The 20,230-nt window shown below is 34.7% G+C and overlaps 1 protein-coding gene across 18 annotated transcripts; it reads right to left on the reverse strand.

Moving 5' to 3' along the window:
* Positions 1-1,267: 1,267 nt before the first annotated feature.
* LOC133306689 (uncharacterized) lies at positions 1,268-10,567 on the reverse strand. 18 transcript variants are annotated; one of them, XM_061507044.1, is made up of 18 exons: positions 10,196-10,567; positions 9,842-9,913; positions 9,457-9,617; positions 8,318-8,354; positions 8,090-8,197; positions 7,749-7,784; positions 7,505-7,615; positions 7,300-7,383; positions 7,106-7,224; positions 6,323-6,424; positions 5,446-5,562; positions 5,298-5,363; positions 4,357-4,423; positions 3,505-3,558; positions 2,112-2,207; positions 1,800-1,826; positions 1,644-1,682; positions 1,270-1,539 (listed from the first exon to the last, which is right to left on the reverse strand). In XM_061507044.1, the coding sequence occupies exons 4-18, from the start codon at positions 8,345-8,347 to the stop codon at positions 1,396-1,398; spliced, it is 1,200 nt and encodes a 399-aa protein (XP_061363028.1). In that variant the 5' UTR covers positions 8,348-8,354; positions 9,457-9,617; positions 9,842-9,913; positions 10,196-10,567; the 3' UTR covers positions 1,270-1,395. The 18 variants fall into 18 exon arrangements, with proteins under 18 accessions (XP_061363031.1, XP_061363028.1, XP_061363024.1 ...); XM_061507033.1 differs by having other exon boundaries at positions 1,271-1,539; positions 8,318-8,420; positions 10,393-10,567; XM_061507034.1 differs by having other exon boundaries at positions 1,271-1,539; positions 8,318-8,420; positions 10,387-10,567.
* Positions 10,568-20,230: the final 9,663 nt, after the last annotated feature.

A 20,230-nucleotide genomic window follows, 5' to 3' on the forward strand; every position in this document is an offset into this window, starting at 1 on the left:
TCCGCCACTGCATGTAAAATAGTTGGAGAAGAATACCATTGAAGGGTGGAATTGTTTTTTCCCATGTGGTGGAAAAATTAACACACAACATCAGTAAAATTAACTCAATATTTTTGAAAAAAAAATTGGCTTACCAAACACCTTTTTATTAACTTACCTAGGAAAAAAAATTTCTCATCGTATTCCCAAAAATTATTATTTACCTGTAAAAGTATTTTTCTACCAAACGCCCCGAAAATGAGAATCCACAAGGACTAAACACTGCTACACCTATACCATGAGTAAAACAGGTCAATGCCTTGAGTTGAGTTGAAGGTTCAATTCGTGCTGGTTATCTTTTACAAATAAATTACTAAAACTACTCGCATCAATTACTTGAACTCAAACATTGGGTCATTGGGCAAGGCATTCTCCCATACCCGCTTCTCAATGAAAACATACTTCTTTTTTTAGTAAAAGGCGCAAGAATAATTCGCTTTCTGCTCACCACATGGCTCGGTTACACCAAACTCAATATCACTTAACCACCATTGCATAAACTAATAATCGTTCATATTTTAATGCTTTTAGGAAATACCATATTTCTATTATACTTTCTTAAATCGGCTATAACATCGAACTCACCCTATGTTTAAAATGAGATGAAATTTAAATTTAGCGTGGCAAAGACCATCTTATTAGAACCCAACTTCCAAAACCAAATACATCAATGCCTAAATAAGGAAGTGTTTTCTCGGAAGATTGGAGCCAACAACTACACAATAATAACAACCAAACCTACGTGAGAGCCACCAACTCCAGTTCACAAAATCCCAGCCATATTCATTGTCCTGACTTAAAATGTGGAACATAGACAACCAAAAGCACTACATAATGACAAACTTTTTTCTTTTGAACTATAATGATAATACTAAACTGTGCATATATGATAATTGCCTTGGGTTCGCTTTTCGACAATTAGATAACGTATCTACATTGAATCCAAAACAATGACGTTTTGAGACAAAAATCAAGATATTTTTGTAATTATAATTTATTTCAGAGTTATAATAGTCTTTTTTATTATAATTTTTTAATTTTTCAATCCAAAACAACGTCGTTTTGGTAACGAATATAGATAACTTATCGACCTTCACTATAAAAACATTAAAACCATGATAATTACATTAAAAAAGGGCAGGGGGAGGAATTGGAGAGAGAGAGAGAGAGAGAGAGGGCAAGGAAAGAAGGGTGCTAGGAACAAAATCCAAACAAAAGAATATAAATGAAAATGTGATTTTTCAAAAATTGAATTGAATTAAGAATTCAGTCAGCTACACAAACTAAAATTAAGCCTAGGTAATGCCTGTGAATGAAACTTTTTAACATATCCAACCAATCGTGTAAACAAAAGTGCTAAGAAAACCGTTGGGTGCCACGCCGTCTTCTTAAGCGTCTTTGGTCACTCTTGAATGGATCAACCCAGTTTTTGTCCTCAGCAATAGCTTGATTCCATCGCTCTTTGAAGATTTCAAATTCCCATGTTGATTGCCTTCGTATCTGCACAGTCCCATGTCATGTCAAAAGATGTAAACAATGTCATTACTCATTTGCAAGTAATCAATACAACACTTTAGTTTTTGAAACTATTTCAAAAGCCTCACCTCAGTTCGCATATCAATTGCCGCTCCACCTTGTCTCTGCTTAGGAAAGGATAGAATATCAAACAACAAAGTGAGTTTTAGAAACAATATGATAGTTAATGAAATTGAATTATAGAGAATAACCATCTAAATGTCATCAAAAAAAAAAAAAAGTACCGTAGTTGTCTTTTTAAGTTTTGAAACCTGCAAAATGTGGTGGAAGATATTATTATTTCAAGAAGCAAAAAATTCACTACAAACTACTAAACATGGTAGATTATTCCATTTCATATGATCTTCAGTTAATTGCAAGAAAATTATAAAATCTATTAGCTAAAATTAATTCAATCCAGGATGATTACACTCTTGTTACTGATCAAGTTAGCCAACTGATGATATATTCTTGGTTTGCAGTGATACACTATAAATTAAGGACGCTTATGGATACAAAATCTATTCCAAGACTTAGAGAGGAGGCAAATAAAATACCTTCGTTTTACCACGACCGCTCCCACCCAGAGTTTGTATTCCCTTGTGAACAACATATTCACTATCAACAACTCCCACATTTTTAGTTCGATCTCCCTGAAAAATCACATTGATCTGACTAAGATAATTGTCATGCTGAAAATGATGCCCAAAGAGGAGGACGGAAAAAGATAAGTGCGGGTCAGCCTAGTATACACACACATGATCAATTGTTTATATATAAAGCGAACGGATCAATGGAAGCATGATATATTTCAAATTGAAATACTAATGCTGCCACACAAAAATGTGTAAAAGAATATTTGTAAAGAACCTTGGGATACACCATTCCAAAAGCTAGCTCAAAAGGTGGGAGTGTCCAAGGCCTTATAAACTCCACATTAGTTGTGGGACTATATATCTCAACACGCTCCCTCACACAAAAGCCCATTGGGCTTGAAGAGTGGACAACGCAACAGGCTCAGCCTACCTGTCCTAAGAAACTCCACAAGAGAAAGTGGGGGACGGCGAGGCTCTGATACCATGTAAAGAACCTTGGGATACACCACCCCAAAAGCTAGCTCAAAGGGTGGGAGTGCCCAAGGCCTTATAAACTCCACATTAGTTGCACATACAACCAATGTGGGACTATATATCTCAACACGCCCCCTCACACGAGAGCCCATTGGGCTTGAAGAGTGGATGATGCAACAGGCCCAGTCTACCTGTGCTAAGAAAGTCCACAAGAGAAAGTGGGGAGGCTTGTTGAGATATATAGTCCCACATTGGTTGTATGAGCAACTAATGTAGAGTTTATAAGGCTTTAGGCACTCTCACCCCTTGAGCTAGCTTTTGGGGTGGAGTATCCCAAGGTTCTTTATATGGTACCAGAGCTCGAGGTTCGATCCTCACCGCCCCCACTTTAAAAGTGGAAGCACAAAAGGTAAACCAAAGATTGGGCCTGTTGCATAATCCACGCTTCAAGCCAAGAGGGCTCTTGCGAGAGGGGGCGTGTTGAGATATATAGTCTCACATTGGTTGTATGAGCAACTAATGTGGAGTTTATAAGGCTTTGGGCACTCCCACCCCTTGAGCTAGCTTTTGGGGTGGTGTATCCCAAAGTTCTTTACAATATTCCATAACTATATCTCTTGCCAGAGGCACCCAATATCATATAAGATATTAGAAACTAGACCAAAAGGCTTTCAGCTTGTCACAAGAAAGATTACTGCATGCAGCATTGGTGCATTATGTAAAGACTGCAGCATAACAGAGTTGCATGGCCATGAGAATCATACAGGAAGACATCTTGCCCATCAGATGGAACTCCCATCGGAGAAGAAAATAAAAGGGGAAAAAAAATTTAGTACTACCAAAAGTAATAAAGCTTGTCCAAAAAATGTGTGATTCTCACCTGTGCACAATATCCTAGTTTCATATCCATTCCCCATCCATGGACAAGGTCATTCTGGAGAAAATACAAACAGTAATTGTGAGTTACCAATATTGAATGCCAAGAACATGGAATACTTTGATCTATTAGTAACCCATAGCAAATATTGAATTTTAAAAATTACAAAAGTGACAAAGTTAAACTTCATCGGGAAGTCAACTAAAATAAAACGCACGCAAATCAAGGGAATCAAAACAAACTAAAATAAAATGCAAGCAAATCAAGGGAATGAAAACAAGTTTTCATTTCTACAGCTAGATGAAGGCAAAAGTCCATACATAACCTCATCTGTGAAAACCCATTTGCAACCATATCGATAACTAGAAAAACTGACATGGTTGAAAACGATAATCATCAAATTTTGGCTAGTAAGCATGGATACAACAGGGGACATAAATTTGATATGACAGACACCGAGATACAACACAGCTATCGTACAACATATAAGATTGGTATAGAATTAACTTGCAAGCACAAATCTTTAATTAAAAGAAAGAAGTGAGAACCAATGTTTTAAAAGTTAGCAATGGTTAATAAAATACTATTATTTACCTAATTGTTGTAGTATTTCCATTTCTAATTGTATAAAAGGTTAAAAAAAAAAAGGTAAAAAAATTGCAAAATGTAGCCAGGAGCATTCTAAGTGCCTAACAAAGCTACTCATTTAGAAGAAAACAAAGTGGTCCATGGTATGTAACATGATAGTACACCTAGAAGAAACGAAATTCTCGGATAATTTTGAAAGAATTTTAGATCTTGTCTTTGTTTAGAACTTAAATTAAATATTCCTAGTGACCGTGGAAATAATATTACCTGTATAAGATGCCAAGTACAATACCAGGCAGATCGAGAGAAAACTGGAGCCATACCTTCCACAAACCTACACAAGTTGTAACAAAGTTTGTGTCATTCATAACATGATTATAAATATGCATGCCAAGATTTATTATAAATCACCACAAAGGAAACATTATTATTTTCTCTTATCATTTTTCTTATGCCTCTGCTAAAGAGTCCAGACTCCACATAAAGGAAATAGAAAGGATCCCGGAGGAAAACATAGCGTACAACAAATCAACTAAAACATAACAAATTCAACAGCATTTTTCATCTTTTGACATAGTTGAAGAGAAGATTCCAGTGCTTGCATTATTTAAACTTCAAAGAGTGCACCAAAAATATTCAGATATATTCTAAAAATGTCATCTTGCAGAAAGACCAAGTAACATTTTACAGGTCATTCCATATACTTCTATGAAACCCTTTTCAACCCTAATCTGCACTGTCATCCTAAAAGTGCAAAACAATGAAGAAGGCAGAAAAAAAAAAGAATTTTTATGACTAACACAGTCAAAGAAACGAGCCCTTTTTAGCTTACACAAAATAAAAATAAGACAGCAGCACACACGACACATCCTTTTTACCTAAGTAAAGAATTTTCATATTAGTCATCTAGAAGATATACATAGATGTTTTTTGTTTTAATCAGTTGACCTCACAGTTCAAAAGTGACTAGCTTTTGTTTTGTTATTAAATCAAAAGTTGTCACCTTGTGCGAGTTGACGATAAATTAGTTTTTCCTTATTACAATACACACATACAGTCTTGATTCAACATCAGAACAAATTTAAACATCTCCATCTTGATGGAAAATGGAGGGATGATAATTGATAACACACATGAACAAGATCCAACACAAACAATATCTAGAAAAATTACACAGCTCCACGAGATTCAAATAAAGTAACAGTTACCCAGTGCATGGTGGCCCTTCACTTGCATCTGAACACCTCGTACTGCCTCTGCGTTCGTAGACTCTTCTGCATTAATGAAAACATCCAGTGTAAGTACAATAACCATTGATTAGCAAGTACATATGAATAGTCTCAAATAATAAGTCACCTATGAACTTTCTTGGTTCTAGCTCTAATTGTAATTCTATGATGTATCTCTGTTGAATTTGGGTCGAGAGCTGGTTGAGATATCTCCAAACCTTCTTCCTTTACAATTTTAACATATCTGCAGAGAATAGAAGCCTACATTAATTCTTTCCATGATTTGATGAGTATAAAAGACTGTCAAGAGGTTACTGACTAGCCTTATGAACTAGATTAAGAATACAAATCCAACAAATAACCACTTTTTCCAACTTCCTAGACATGCAAAGATTGCATAGCAACCTTATACAAGCTTAATAATTTGATAAGGATAATATAGATCTTATAATGCATGTTCATCAAAGAGGCAGAAAATCCAAAGTCAATTTTCATTCAGCTTTCAATTTTAAAAAGAAAAAATAAAAAAATAATATATCTGTTGAGATATATAAAACCATTAATGTAACCTCACCCAACAGCTTAAGCTTTTGGGTTGAATTGGTTCTTTACATGGTATCAGAGCCGCGGTGTACCGGGTTCGATCCTCACCCCCCCCCCCAACTTTCTTTCTAGTGGAATTTCTTTCTTCGCGCAGGTAGGTGGGCCTGTGCATCGTCCACCCTTCAAGCCCAGTGGACTTTCGTGTGAGAGGGCGTGTTGAAATATATAAAATCATTAATGAAGCCTCACCCAACAGCTTAAGCTTTTGGGTCGAATTGGTTCTTTACAATATCATATGATAAATCAAATAAAATTGGATTATTTTCATCTCATTTACACCAGCATTGCAGGTTGAGGCAGTGCTGCTAGCATATAAAACAGTAACCATTCATATCAGAGGCAGACTGCACACAAATATCAAAATACCACCAGCAAAGGAGCAACAAAAGCATCATTCATACCTTGATGGAGAAAAATGCTCCACCCCTAAATCCTCATCCCAGAGAAAGATATAATCATAAATAGAAACTATATCCGGATGTAGAAATCTTTTTGCAAACCACCTGACAAAGAACTCCCGAATTAATATCGAAGTTTTGAAATCATGCAAATACATAAAAAGTGTGTATGCATACGCATGCATGTAATGTTAGAAATAAAACTACACATCTGAGGCAACTATCATAAGAGGACCACCAGTCTGATATGCCCAGAGTCACAACAGACTGAATAGGTGAACTACAAAGCCATATCAGGGTCGAGCAGTGATACATTGCCCAATTCATCATCTATAACTAGAAGATTCCCATAGCTTTGTCGAGCTGTTATATTACTACCTAATACTTTTTCAATTTCAGTGGTGGGGGGACCCAGTGCACAAGGCTCCCGACTTTACAAGGGTAGGGCAAGGGTCAATTGTGCGCAGCCTTGCCATTGCATTTTTGCAGTTCCCAGGCAGAAAAAGGAAAAATAAACTAAAACTGAGATATCAATACTTCGACAGAAGGCAAAACAATTATAAAATATCCATGGCATTTGCATAGCCTAACTGGCTCAATCTGAGTCCAAGAGACATTTTGATTTACAAAAAATTCTTTCCATGAAGAAGACATAATACGCCCCCATTTATTTTTAGTTACCTCAAAAGACTTGAAGCAATCTCCCTTCAACGAACACATGATTCACAATATAAGGTTTTCAGACAGAAAAAAGCAGACATCAGTGATCAGTGACCTCATACTTACCATTTTGTTTGATTCTGAGCAACAATGTGTACAGCCTTGCTACTCCAATTAAGATTCCACCACCCATCCACATTGCCATCATAATGGAATAAAATAATTGTAAAATTTTCTGGAAGAAACTGAAATAAATGATATTAGATAAGGTATGATGATTCAAGTAATTTTAACAATCTAGGCAAAATCATCAAAAATACCTTTTGCACCATGGCATCGACATTATGCTTTTGTTTAATACCAACTGGAACTGCCAGCAAGTTACGATTGGAATAAACACTAGCCTGCAATTTCATGATCACTGGATTTGTTACCTCATATAACGCAACATTTTCTCAAATACTACCTATCATCTGTCAGTTTCAATAGATATAAAATACAGAAGTATAATGCAGAAATGCTTACCTTTGACCTTGAACTACTTCTCAACCATAATGGCCTCATCTCCAAATCTGAAGCAGCGTGTATTATACCTCGTGGCAAGCCTTTCAGCTTCCCAGAAGTCGCAGGAAATGCCTGCAGTAGCATCAAAAGTACCAACGTACATCAATATACATCCAAGTTACAGAATCATATTAGCGCAAGGATTTGAAAATAACCCGGTATCAGTAAGTTAGTTGGGCAAGTAAACTAACATCAGAGTTTTTACCTTTGTTTCTCCCCAGAAACTCCATTTTTTGTCAATCTGATAGTGGCAGAAGATCAACAAAGAAGAGAAAAAATTAAATTAGCACACTCAGTGCAAGAATACAATGTGTCATTTAATGGTGCATTATAAGGAGGAGAAAGAGTCTAGTAGTTTAATATTTGACAAATTCTCTGATCAAATGAAAATTGACATGGTTATAGGACTCTCTGGATAAAGCCTTACCAATATATCCTTAACAAGATGCTGCTAAGCATCAATTAGCTAGACATTTAATCAACATTTTGACCCTTGGTCATCACATACATACAATGATATCCAAAAGAACTCTACTAATCTCTCACCTCTTCTTGGTGATACTGATACTTCGTAGTTCTATACACAATGAACAGCATTACTGTACACACAATTGCCATAAAAGGCAGCTGTTTCATCTTGATACTTGATTTCCCCTGCTCCAATAAAATTAATGTTAAAATAGTGAAGTTACACATAAATCTTCAAAATTGAATATTGTTTACTAGAAATTCTCCTAATCCAAAGGAATGAGATTCTAAGAAAATAGGACATACCCCATCAGACAAACCACTCTTTTTTCTCATCAACCATCTCCATGATTTGAAAGACGACATGGAAAATAGAATCTTTTATTCAGTTTTCATCACAAACTACTTGCTGTGACAGAAAGCATCAAAAGCTATTTCAAGCCAATGTTTAAAATATTAACTTCTAGATAATTTTCAAAAACAATCATTAAGAATGTGTGAAGCAGGTGATTTAATCAAAAAGACATAAAAAGAACCATGATCAAAATTCCAAGTGAGTATTTATTATGTTAAAAACCTTGAGGTCACCACCCCAAAAGCTAGCTCAAAGGGTGGGAGTGCCTAAAGCCTTAGGAACTCCACATTAGTTGCACATACAACTAATGTGGGACTATATATCTCAACACGCCCCCTCATACGAGAGCCCACTGGGCTTGAAAGGTGGACAACATACAAGCCCACCTACATGTGGAAATTCCACTACAAAGAAAGTGGGAGGCGGTGAGATTTTGAACGCTCTGATACCATGTTAAGAACCTTGAGGTCACCACCCCAAAAGCTAGCTCAAAGGATGGGAGTGCCCAAGGCCTTATAAACCTCAAATTAGTTGCCCATACCACCAATGTGGGACTATATTTCTCAACACGCCCTCTCAAGAAAATGGAGGGCGGCGAGGATCGAACCCGGGATACGAGGCTCTGATACCACTAAAAGAACCAATTCAACCCAAAAGCTTAAGCTAGTGGGTGAGGGCTTTTTTAATGGTTTTATATATCTCAACAAATTAGTTTGGCATCACCAACAAATCCAACTGGTCCAAACAACAAAATTTCAAGTTACCATATTGCACAAAAAAAAATATGTTGACAAAGAAAATGACCACACCCGCAAAATTATATAATAAAAAAAATAAAGGATTGTCCTTGAGCTAAATTACTGGTGAAAACTACCTCAGGTCCAAAACAGAAAAGCATCATTGCAAAACTAAGTGAACTTCATTCCTACAATTTCACCTTATACGTAAAATCAGACTGCGAGAGCACCAAATTTATTTTGCGCAGGAGGAGATATTCATGCACGTGCAGTGTGACAACAGACGAAAAGAGCTAATATTTGTGAATTGGAGAGAGAGGGATTAATTTAACCTCAAAAACGGAAAAACATACTTAGAATATTGACGATGATGGCAAGAACACGCCCCAGATATTACTGAACCTACTCCCCTTTATCTGGCTACACCAACCAAACTTGAACGACACTCAAATCTCAAATAAAGTAACCCGAGCAATTTCCGAAACTGACATCAAATGGCTTACAACATAAGCACCTAGGAACACGGAAACAGAGCTGCAAACAATGAATATTCCCCCTAAAACAAGGATCACATGAAAAATTGTAAAAACACACAGCTGTCCAAAACATTAAACTACACCTGCAATCAAAAGCCTTTCCTTCACAGCAAACTTAATTTGTTTTATTCCCCAGAAAAATAAAAAAGGGACGGAAAAAAATTACACCAAAAACAAAACCAGGAAGCAACAACTCACTGACCGTTTCAATCAGATCCAACACTCTCCAGACGCTCTTTCTGATCATTTAAAGAAGAGTAAAGTTTCACTTTCACTGCAAAGTACCCAAAAAAAAAAAAAATCATTGACAGCTAAAACGTGTTTTTTGGTTTTTTTGTTTTTGCAAAGCAACAACAAAATTGAAGGTTTTCCACCATTTTTTTTTTCAGACCCGGATCTTCCTCTGAATAATTGTTTCAGACCCAGAACAGTGAAAGGCAAAACGAAAACTAAAAAAAAAAAAAAACAGAGAAAGCAATGCCCAGGTAGTAAAACCGGCTCATAAACTTAAAGGGCAACCATGAAAAAGCTCAAAGCAACAAACTTTGAAGATCACCTGACATACCAACGAATGGTGGCAGCTGAAGCAGTGAAACCCATATGAAAAAAGAAAAACAAAGAGTTGAAGGGATCTCAACCTCAACGATTCCACACGAACCAACAGATGAGAGAAGTAAAGAACGCACAAAACAGAGAGCAAAACGATCAGAAAGGGCACGGTTTAAAGACAAAAAGGAAGGCAGAGACCTGAACCTGAATGCTTGCGTGTCTAGCTATGGATTGGTCCTTATTGACGATGAACAATGAACAGTGTGTTGACAACTGCACTCTCTTGTTCCCACTCGTGTCAAATCCTTTTCATCCAAAACAGAACCAAGTCTTATGATAGAGTATGAGTTGAAGTTCCACCAGCTCCTATGACCATATATGTTACCATTTAGCAACGACGCGTATTCAATTCACTCACCGTCTGTCTTACTCAACTCTCTTGTCTGATTATATACTTCACAGAATCAAATTCCCCCTTTTTCGTTCTCTCACTTTGCTCGCATTTTAATGGTTTTTATTTGAATTTAAATCACTTCATATAATTTTCCTTTATATCAATAAAATTATGTAAGATTGTGATAATATATGGCACTATGTTAGGATATTTATATATTAAAAATATCATATGTACTACATTTCAATGTATTTGTACATAGTACACACGACTTAACCCATCATATGACGTCGAGGTTTACAAGTTCTTTACAGGTATTAGGAAATAAAATTATTTTTTAAACACATAAAAAAATAAATGTGTCCATGTAAAAATATGTGAAGTGAAGAGAAGAGAAAAAAAAATATAGATTATATATATTTTTATGTGTATTTTGGAGATAAAATTATAGGGTTAATATTTTTTATGTTATAGAAAATAATTTTATCTCTCACACCCATAAAAACATGTGAGATCCATGTAGATCCATGTGAAGACAAATGGGAAAAAAATATATAATCTCTATACACTTTTATATATATGTAAAAACAAAATTATTTCTTAAAACATGCAAAACTTTGATACCTAAAAATATCTCCCAAATAAATAAATGGAAAATGAAGTGGATCAGTGGGTAATGTGTGGTTGTGGAATTGAGATTCGTTATTCTAATCATGTTAGCCTCTTAGCCAAAGTCTTCCAATAATAATAATAATATTTGATGGTGTGCCTTCACAAATCTTAGTGCTTGGCATTTTTTAGGTCACCAACAATGGTTGTTCCTATGCAATCTATTTAATAGAAATTAAATGTGCCTTCAATGGGATTTATTACGCGTGGATACGTAAGAAATAAAATATTCCCACAATCTATTTTTTAAGTCATTCCAAGTTGAAAAACAAACATTATAAGAATGCCTACTTCTCCAAATTTTTCAATCCTTGGGACCAGGAAAGAAAAGGAAGAGAAAAGAAAATTATTTTCTTAAATGTTATTGTGTTTGACGTGAAAAGCTATGTCGAGTACGATGATGCCACCTGCATTGCGCATACCTAAGAAGCATTCCGTTTACCAATATTCTCTGGCCACCACCCACCAATGGTGACATAAACCAAGTCCTCTCCGTTACTCGTCATTCGTCAACCATGGCCGGTTCAAATCTAACACGACCACAATGTCATTAATCAAGACTTAGATATTTTTATTTGCAATTAAGTGTATATAATATGTACAATATTAAAGATGCGGTTAATATATACGGCAGGAATGACTATATACATAGTTGCGCGGTAATGAATATTTATTTACGGGAAAAGTGTTTATATTTCTAAATAATACAACTTATATTCTTTCACTCTCACAAAAAAATGAGACTCACACCTTTATTTTTTTTTGTCAACTCTCTCTCCTCCTTTATCTATTTCTTTCTCTCTCTTGAAATGACACAATTTTACATTCTTTAAAATGACACACATTTTACCATTTATTAAATCATAGCAACTGATTTTTCTTGTTTTAAGAGTATTTCATCATTATATTGTTCGGTCAGAAATACCTGAATAGGTTGAGATATTAATCAGTCAATGAGACTTCTTATATTTATAAATTTAGTATTTGGGGTTTATAGCCGAGCCGGACGGTGGTTGGTCTGCATCACGATCACGGGTTCAACACATAAGTTCAAAACAGTTTTATTTTGAAAATATATTCTTAATAATCTTTATAATATTTGACATAAAAATTAAAGGAAAAAATATTTGTCTTTTTAATGATTAGGATTTATTGGATTTTATTACGAATTATTAATTAATTAATAAGTTCGATCCAATAAATCATAATCGTTGATTGACAGAAATCAACAGTTAAGATCTAAAATGACATAAAAGTATATCTTTTAAAAGGATAAATATTTTTTCCAAAATTAAATGACCAGAAAGGTATAATTAGTACCTTAATAATATAAAAATTATTTAATATTTCATTCACTTTAAAATAATTATTAGAAGAATGATTAAAAATGATTCTTACATCGATATTATATTGTTACTTATTAAGTAGCTTATCATGCTAAACTCATGGAACAATAAATTGCTCTATAAATTAGACATGTAAAATTACATTAGAGTTTACATATTATTAAGTTTTTAAAGAAAAAAACTTTATAAAATATTAAGATTTGGTTCATGGATCATAAGATTTAAAAAAAAAGTTATGATTAAAGTTTAAAAAATGTTATGGACATGGATACCTAAACGAGATCCATTGTGTCTAAACGGATCCTGTTTTTAGAAGTATTCCATATCCATTGAAAATGGCAATTATCTCCTTACTGAATGAGATATCTAATATTCCAATTAGGTACAAGCTCTAGAGTAACATCCCCTTATAAATATCAAGTTCTACCCTTTAGGTACATTGCCATCCCTATTTCTAAAAGCCTCAACTTCCATATCCACTATGCATCTGTAGTTGTACCCACTCTTTGGCTCCATGCTCCTAAATCCTTGCATCTATTGATCAGTCAACCCCGTGATAATCACACGTCCTCCATTGTTGATCACTTACTGGACGGGTCATAGATAAATATTGATCCCCGAATCAAACAAAAGATATTAAATACTTTTAATCTTTCATTTAATACTTTGTTTTAAGAAATTGTATGAACAAAAAGATGTTAGGAACTCTTTACAAAATAGAATTGGATTAATTCTATAGTAAAGGTTTTATCTATATGGAATATTATCAAATTTTACTCAAAACCCATATTTGGTAAGTAACATGTTTGTGTTGATATCTCAATTATGTAGTGTAAATTGTTTGCAAAATGGTTTCGAAAAATAAAAATTAATTTTATTTCTTATACATACATAAAAATATATCAGACTTAATTTTTTTTTTTCTTTCTTATTTTCACATGATCTCATTTGGATCCTATACACTTTTATTATGTATGTATAAAAAAAAATATATCTTCTTAACATAAAAAACATTAAACCCAAAGATTCTAAAAGATGAAAAAGGAGGGAGTAGTTGGTGTCAATCATCGGGGCAGCAAAAGGTAATTACCAAATTAATTTTGTAAATGAACTTTTGGACCAAAACCACTAAAATCTGCCCTCATCTTGTAGCTGATTATATTAAGAATTAAACTAAAAAGGTGTAATGGTAGGGAAGCAACCTCACCTAACACACCCCAAGCTCTTCCCTCAGACGTATAGTTAGGAGCAAGGAAGCACGTATACTTGTAAAAATAGAAAGAGTCAGGTTTGACACGCTCCGACACGGCGACACGCTCCGACACGGTGTCGGACATGCTGTTGACTTTTTTCGACACGTTGACCATTCCGACACGCGAATTTGACTGTGTCCGACACGATCAAATGGTATTTTCATAATTTTTTTTAATTTTTTTTTAATACTTTTTTATAAAAATTTATACTTTTTTTAAAAGTTAAAATATATTAATAAAGCTTCCACCTGATCATATCAATTTTATCTTTTTGTCTTTTTTTCCCTTAAATAGATAAGAGATCATCTCAGCATCATTGTTGTCAATTCCTATCACGCTCTTGTTGTATCTTCTCTCTCTGATTTCTCTAATATGATTTGATCTCTCTATATGATATTATATCTCTCTCTCATCTCAGTTCTTATTTTTTTTATTAAAGCTTCCATCTTTATAACGTGTTGATGAATATTATTAATTTAGTTTTATTTTTTGTTAAATTATTGAATATTAAATGAAATATACACTATATAAATTAAAAATATTATTTAATATTAAAACGTGTCCCAACGTGTCGAAATTCATAATTTTTTAAAATTAACATGTCATGTCACATGTCGTGTGTCGTATCGGTGTTACATAAGTTAGGAGATTGCTTAACGTATAGTTAGGGGATTGTTCAAGACAAGTGACTTTAATTCTGAGCTTATATCAAATAGGTGGGGGAAATTGGCCCTTTTGTCACAATTCACATTTCGCACGCAGCCTATGAACGTAATTTTCAAGCACTCACTCATCACGTGATAGAGTTTATGATACCACGTGCACACAGCAGAGTTTTTTTTTTTTTTTTTTTTAAACATGCTACAAATTAGCAAATGTCATCACGGAATACATCCCTTTTATAGTCTTTTCTCTCACGTTTTTTTTTTGTGATTTTGTTTTGGCACAAAATTAAAAATAACTGAACAAAATGAACGGGAAATTGATAAAAAGAAAAGGCAAAGAAACATTTATTTATTTATTTTTCATTTTCTTATTTGGCTGTTGTACAAACTAGATAAAATTATAAATTTACATAATTATTATACTACGAGCAATTAATCTTATATTTCGGCTTCGTGTCGTTATATATAGCAATTAACCATTTTCTGTTCCTTAGGGAGCGTTGGGTACACAAGAAATTTCTATTTGTCCGAGAATCTCGATTTTTAAAAATATGATTTTTACATTCAGTTTACGATAATATCTGAAAATTTAAAATTTAAAAAAATTTAGTTTTCCGAGAATTCAAGAAAAATTCGTGTACCAAACGATCCCTTAAGGAACAGATAATGGTATCTGCATTTCCCAAGCAAACATAGAGGAAGGATATTCTTACTACCAAAATCTTATACTACTAACTTACTACCTATCTAATCACCATTGAATCAAAGAGAGAGAATGCTAAAAAGTTTTTGAAAAAAGAGAAAATGTTGATCCAATGGTTATTAGATAGGTAATAAGTTGGTAGTAGAAGATTTTGGTAATAAGAATATCCCTCCTCGCTAACATAATAGCAAAATTGTAAATGATGGAATGATTGATCCGTGACAAACTCACAAACATAAACACAATATCGTCGTGTAAAATAACTTCATTTTAGATTTCAGCTTTAGACTGATTAATAAAGTAAGACAGAATAAGCTCTCCAACTGTCAAAAAAATTTAAATAATGTTTTTTAATTAAATATTTACGTATTTATTGCAGTTTTGAAAATAATTACATATTTATTTCACAATATGACGCTCAAAAGGGGCGTCTCATGTGTGCCCTATATATACCCCTTTTTTACCACTTCACTTCTCACTATTTCACCTCTCTTTAACCTCTCTCTAACCACGGTTTGTGCTCCCCACCGAACGCGAAGATTTTCATAGCGAAGCTCTGCCAACTTAGGTAAGTTCATAATACCTGCTATGTATACGTTTAAATTACAGTGCTACCTTGCGAATATGTTAGGATTTATCGTATATTAAAAACTTAGAACATTAGGATAGTCACTTAGAAATTTTGTACCATGCTATGAATGTTGTAATGATATAGTAATTTTTTTGTTACGTAGTTATGATTATTAATACATATTTATGATGTTATTTTGTGATAGTGATTTAGAAAATAGTGATAGTGACTTCGTAAATTTTTTTTTTTTTTTGATAACATGACTTCGTAAATTTTGTATGATGTTATTAATGCGATAGTGTATTGATAATTTTGTAGTCAGTTAGGTGTGATGATTAGTATATATTTATGAAGTTATTAATGACTTAGGGTTAAGTATTATGTCAGTATGATTTAAATTGTGTACGATATTTTATTATAATTTAATTACAAATAAAAGACTGTACTACGTATTAATAATATTTCATTAATGTCGATTCTAGTAAAAATGTAGGGTTTATGCTTAATTTTGTTGATAATAAATTAGGGCATTGCCTAATTAATTAGTACATAAAATGTGTTGTTACATGTGATTAATTTCATTGTTGTTTTATATTATGGTGAGTTTAGGGTCATGGCTGATTCATCATCATCTTTAGGTTCTGCATCGGATGCAGAGCCTACCGATCCTAGCATGTACATCATACTTGGGCCTTACAGATGGGACTAGAGGTGTCAAAATAGATTGACACGACACACATTTGTCACGACATGAATTTGACATGACACGAATACATCAACACGAACACGACACGAATTTTTATTCGTGTCAAAATCTGCAACACTAACACGACACGAATTTTGTGCGGGTTGACACGACACGACACGAATAATATGCAAAATAGGGGTCAAAACGGTAATTGACCAAAATAAAAAAATAAAAAAATGGGTCGAAATTAAATTTAAAAAAAAAATTAAAAATATAATAATTAAAAAAAATATGGGTCAACACGAACATGACACGAATTTTTTACGTGTCATTTTTCCCAACACGAACACGACACAATTTTTTTTGCAGGTCAACCTTAACACGAATTTTCGTGTCGTGTCGCGGGTCGACCCGCGTGTAATAACCTATATTGACACCCCTAGATGGGACGTCCTTCGTAAGAGGACGCAGCGTGCCCATATTTCACAACGAGTATGGAATACGGAGCATATGAGGAGACTGAAGACCAGGCGTGGGAAACCACAGGGGGGCCATCTACCGGGGCTATTCCAGAGGTGGTCACAGACTACCTCACACGGGCTGGATTTATCCATGTTGCCCGGATACGACATATCCAGGTACTTAAATTTACGACGTTTTGTATTTATGTAATTATTCAATACCAATCGTTAACACGTGATAATTGTATAACTTATTTCAGATCGATGCCCCATTAATTAGTGCTCTCGTCGAGAGGTGGAGACCAGAGACACATACATTCCACATGACGCAAGGTGAGATGACTCTCACCTTACAGGATGTGGCCAACATATTGGGATTGCCCACTGACGGTATTGTCGTTACCGGATCTACAAATGACAATATTGTCCTTCAAGATCGTAGGCACGCGACCACTTTTCCTTAGGGATGACATCAATCCACTCAGCTATTAGAGGACTACTTTCACGGAAGCTCGCAAGATTCCTTTCAAAATCAACCATGGTTGGAGTATAGCCTGCACAATGTGGACATCATTGAATTAATCATAAAATGAGACAAATAATGGAAAGAAATAAATAAAGATCTGTGAATGAGTTTACCTAAGTTCTTAAACATATGCTTCAAACCGTCATTCCGAAACTTTTGATTGAAGTTGCTTGCAATATGACGAATACAAAAGACGTGATATGCATTTGGTGGCAGCCAATTAGGGTTATTCTCCACAACAGATATTATGCTACGACGACGATCGGAGATCAGGCATATGTTTGACATGTCAGTAACATGAGCACGAATATTAACAAGGAAATAGTCTCATGCTTCCAAGGTTTCACCTTCAACGATGGCAAAAGCAATCGGTAAACATTCATCATTTCCATCTTGGGCTATGGTCACCAACAATTTGCCTTTGTACTTCCCATACAAATGCGTTCCATCAATCTGGATGACTGGTTTGGCAAATTTGAACGCCTCACAACACTGTCTAAACATCCAAAACATGCGAAGAAACACCTTTTTTCCAGTAACTGACCCATGCTCCGCATAAAAATCATTTGTTTGAATATGATAAAATGAATCTGGAGAAAAGTGAAGCATGTATTCGCACCACCTTGGCAAAAAAACATACGATTTCTCCCAATCACCGTACATAATTGCCATCACTTTCTGCTTCGCATACTATGCCTTTCTGTAGGAAACTTTAAACCCATATTTAGAGGTTATCCTTTCTTGAACCAAAGAAATTGAGACAGATGGTTATTCCCTCATCATTCCTGCATTGAAAAGGTCACAGACTCGATAACATAGAACGAATTTAATGACACAGCAGTATGTAAACGTTGACATTTCATTGAAAATAAATACGTACCTATAACGAGATCCGCAATAACGTACGCATCGAGCTGTCTATGTCCCTGGGAAATGCGCTCATTCAAACAATTGTGATCTCCACCCCATTTCGTAATCTTCCAATTTTCACCAAACACTGGTTTGATCGCCCTAACCCACCACGGGCAACCTTTATCATACGCACAACATTTCATGGATAACTTTGCAGGCGTGCTCTCAATTACAATCGCTTCTTGATGCTCCCTAATCAGGTTGTGCTTAAGTGCCATTTGGACATCTTTTTTTGTTGCGAATTCTTGGTTCACAAATAACTTGTCACCCAGTTGCCACAGACCTTGTATTGAACCCAATCCTGAAACCGTACCATCAGTGGATGATTCTTGTTTACTCCGATAACTCCAATCAATGTACGAATAATGCGAAATTCCTTGTCAAAAAGGAATAACAGCTTTGTCACCTGCATCTGATAATTAAAAGTTTTTAATACAAACTTCCTAAATCAGATATTAAATTAGGTATCAACTCAAGTATATACAAATTGTATCAATTACCTTGATGATTACATAATGGGGCAGACACAACGTCATGCAATTGCGGCATTTGCGCGACCACTGGTTCATGGTAGACTGGGATTTGAGACGCACCCATCTCACCACCTTCATCTCCATCTGAAGCACTAGCATCCTCCGCCAGAAGACGTTCTTCCATTGCGATGTTTTCATCATCTTCTTCGTCGTCTTCGTCGTGCATTTCCCAAGTTGGATCATTTTCATCTCCCTCATAAATGTTACCAACTGGAGACGCATGAGCGGCAGACGTTGATGGAAGACGGGGAGAATTTAAATCAACTGACATCACCGGTAACGGAACATTCTCCGCTGTGGCGATGTCGACATACAACTCCAGAAAATCTGTCCTTGACTGATTGAAAAATTCTTCCATTGTCATCTCAACGTCTTCATCGTCAACCACTTGCAAACTAATGTATTTATCACATTGCCATAACCTTGTTGTGATCTGAGTGATACATTGGTTGCCTTGAAGACTTAACTTCTGCCGAATTCTCTGATGCAGTTCGCCAATGGTTGCGTTGCGTTGGATACGTATCGGCCTTTTTTCACTTTCAAAAATGACACTTCGTCGACCTTCTACCTTCCTTCCATTGTAATATAAACAATACGAACAAAATTAGGATTTGAACTCATTCTTAAATAGAATAAGAAATAAAATTCAAATACTAAATTGAAGATGAAGAATTATGTATGTATGATGTTAGGAATTTTGGTAGAGAAGAGATATAAGATGAAAGAAGAGGTGTAAAGAGTTTGTAAGAGTGAAAAGAGAATATATAGGGTGCACAATGTGACGCCTCTTTTAGGCGTCACATGTGACGCTCAAAAGGAGTGTCACGTTGTGCAGTAAATCTATAATTATTTTTAAAGCTGTAATAAATGCATAATTATTTTATCAAAAAATATTAAATTAATTTTTTTGCGGTCTGCAACTTGTCTTCGAGATTCCTAATTGAACAAAGCTCGTCGTCTGCTAGCGAACTAGCTAGCTACTTAGCTTTTCTCGATTGCAAATTTAAATGTATATAGAATAAGGAGTTTTTTTTTTTAATACGGCACAAGGCCCAAAAACAAGATAATGCTATCTATTTGTTTATATAAACCATAGTGCATAACTTGGGAAGGTGCTTTTACAGTTGAAAACTACTTAAGAAGTCGTTGAAATTTTTATTTGTTCGGAAATCTTAATTTTTAAAAATATAATTTTTGCATTTAGTTTATGATAATATTTGAAAATTTAAAATTTAGAAAAATTCAGTTTTTCGAGAATTTCTCGAAATCCCACATACCAAACGCCCCCTGAAGCTTTTGGGCTAGTGGTATCTGATGATAT

This window comes from Gastrolobium bilobum, unplaced genomic scaffold, assembly GCF_033153095.1.
Source record: "Gastrolobium bilobum isolate Gb01-03AN ecotype WA unplaced genomic scaffold, APGP_CSIRO_Gbil_v1 utg4375, whole genome shotgun sequence".
In the NCBI taxonomy this organism is placed as follows: Eukaryota; Viridiplantae; Streptophyta; class Magnoliopsida; order Fabales; family Fabaceae; genus Gastrolobium; species Gastrolobium bilobum.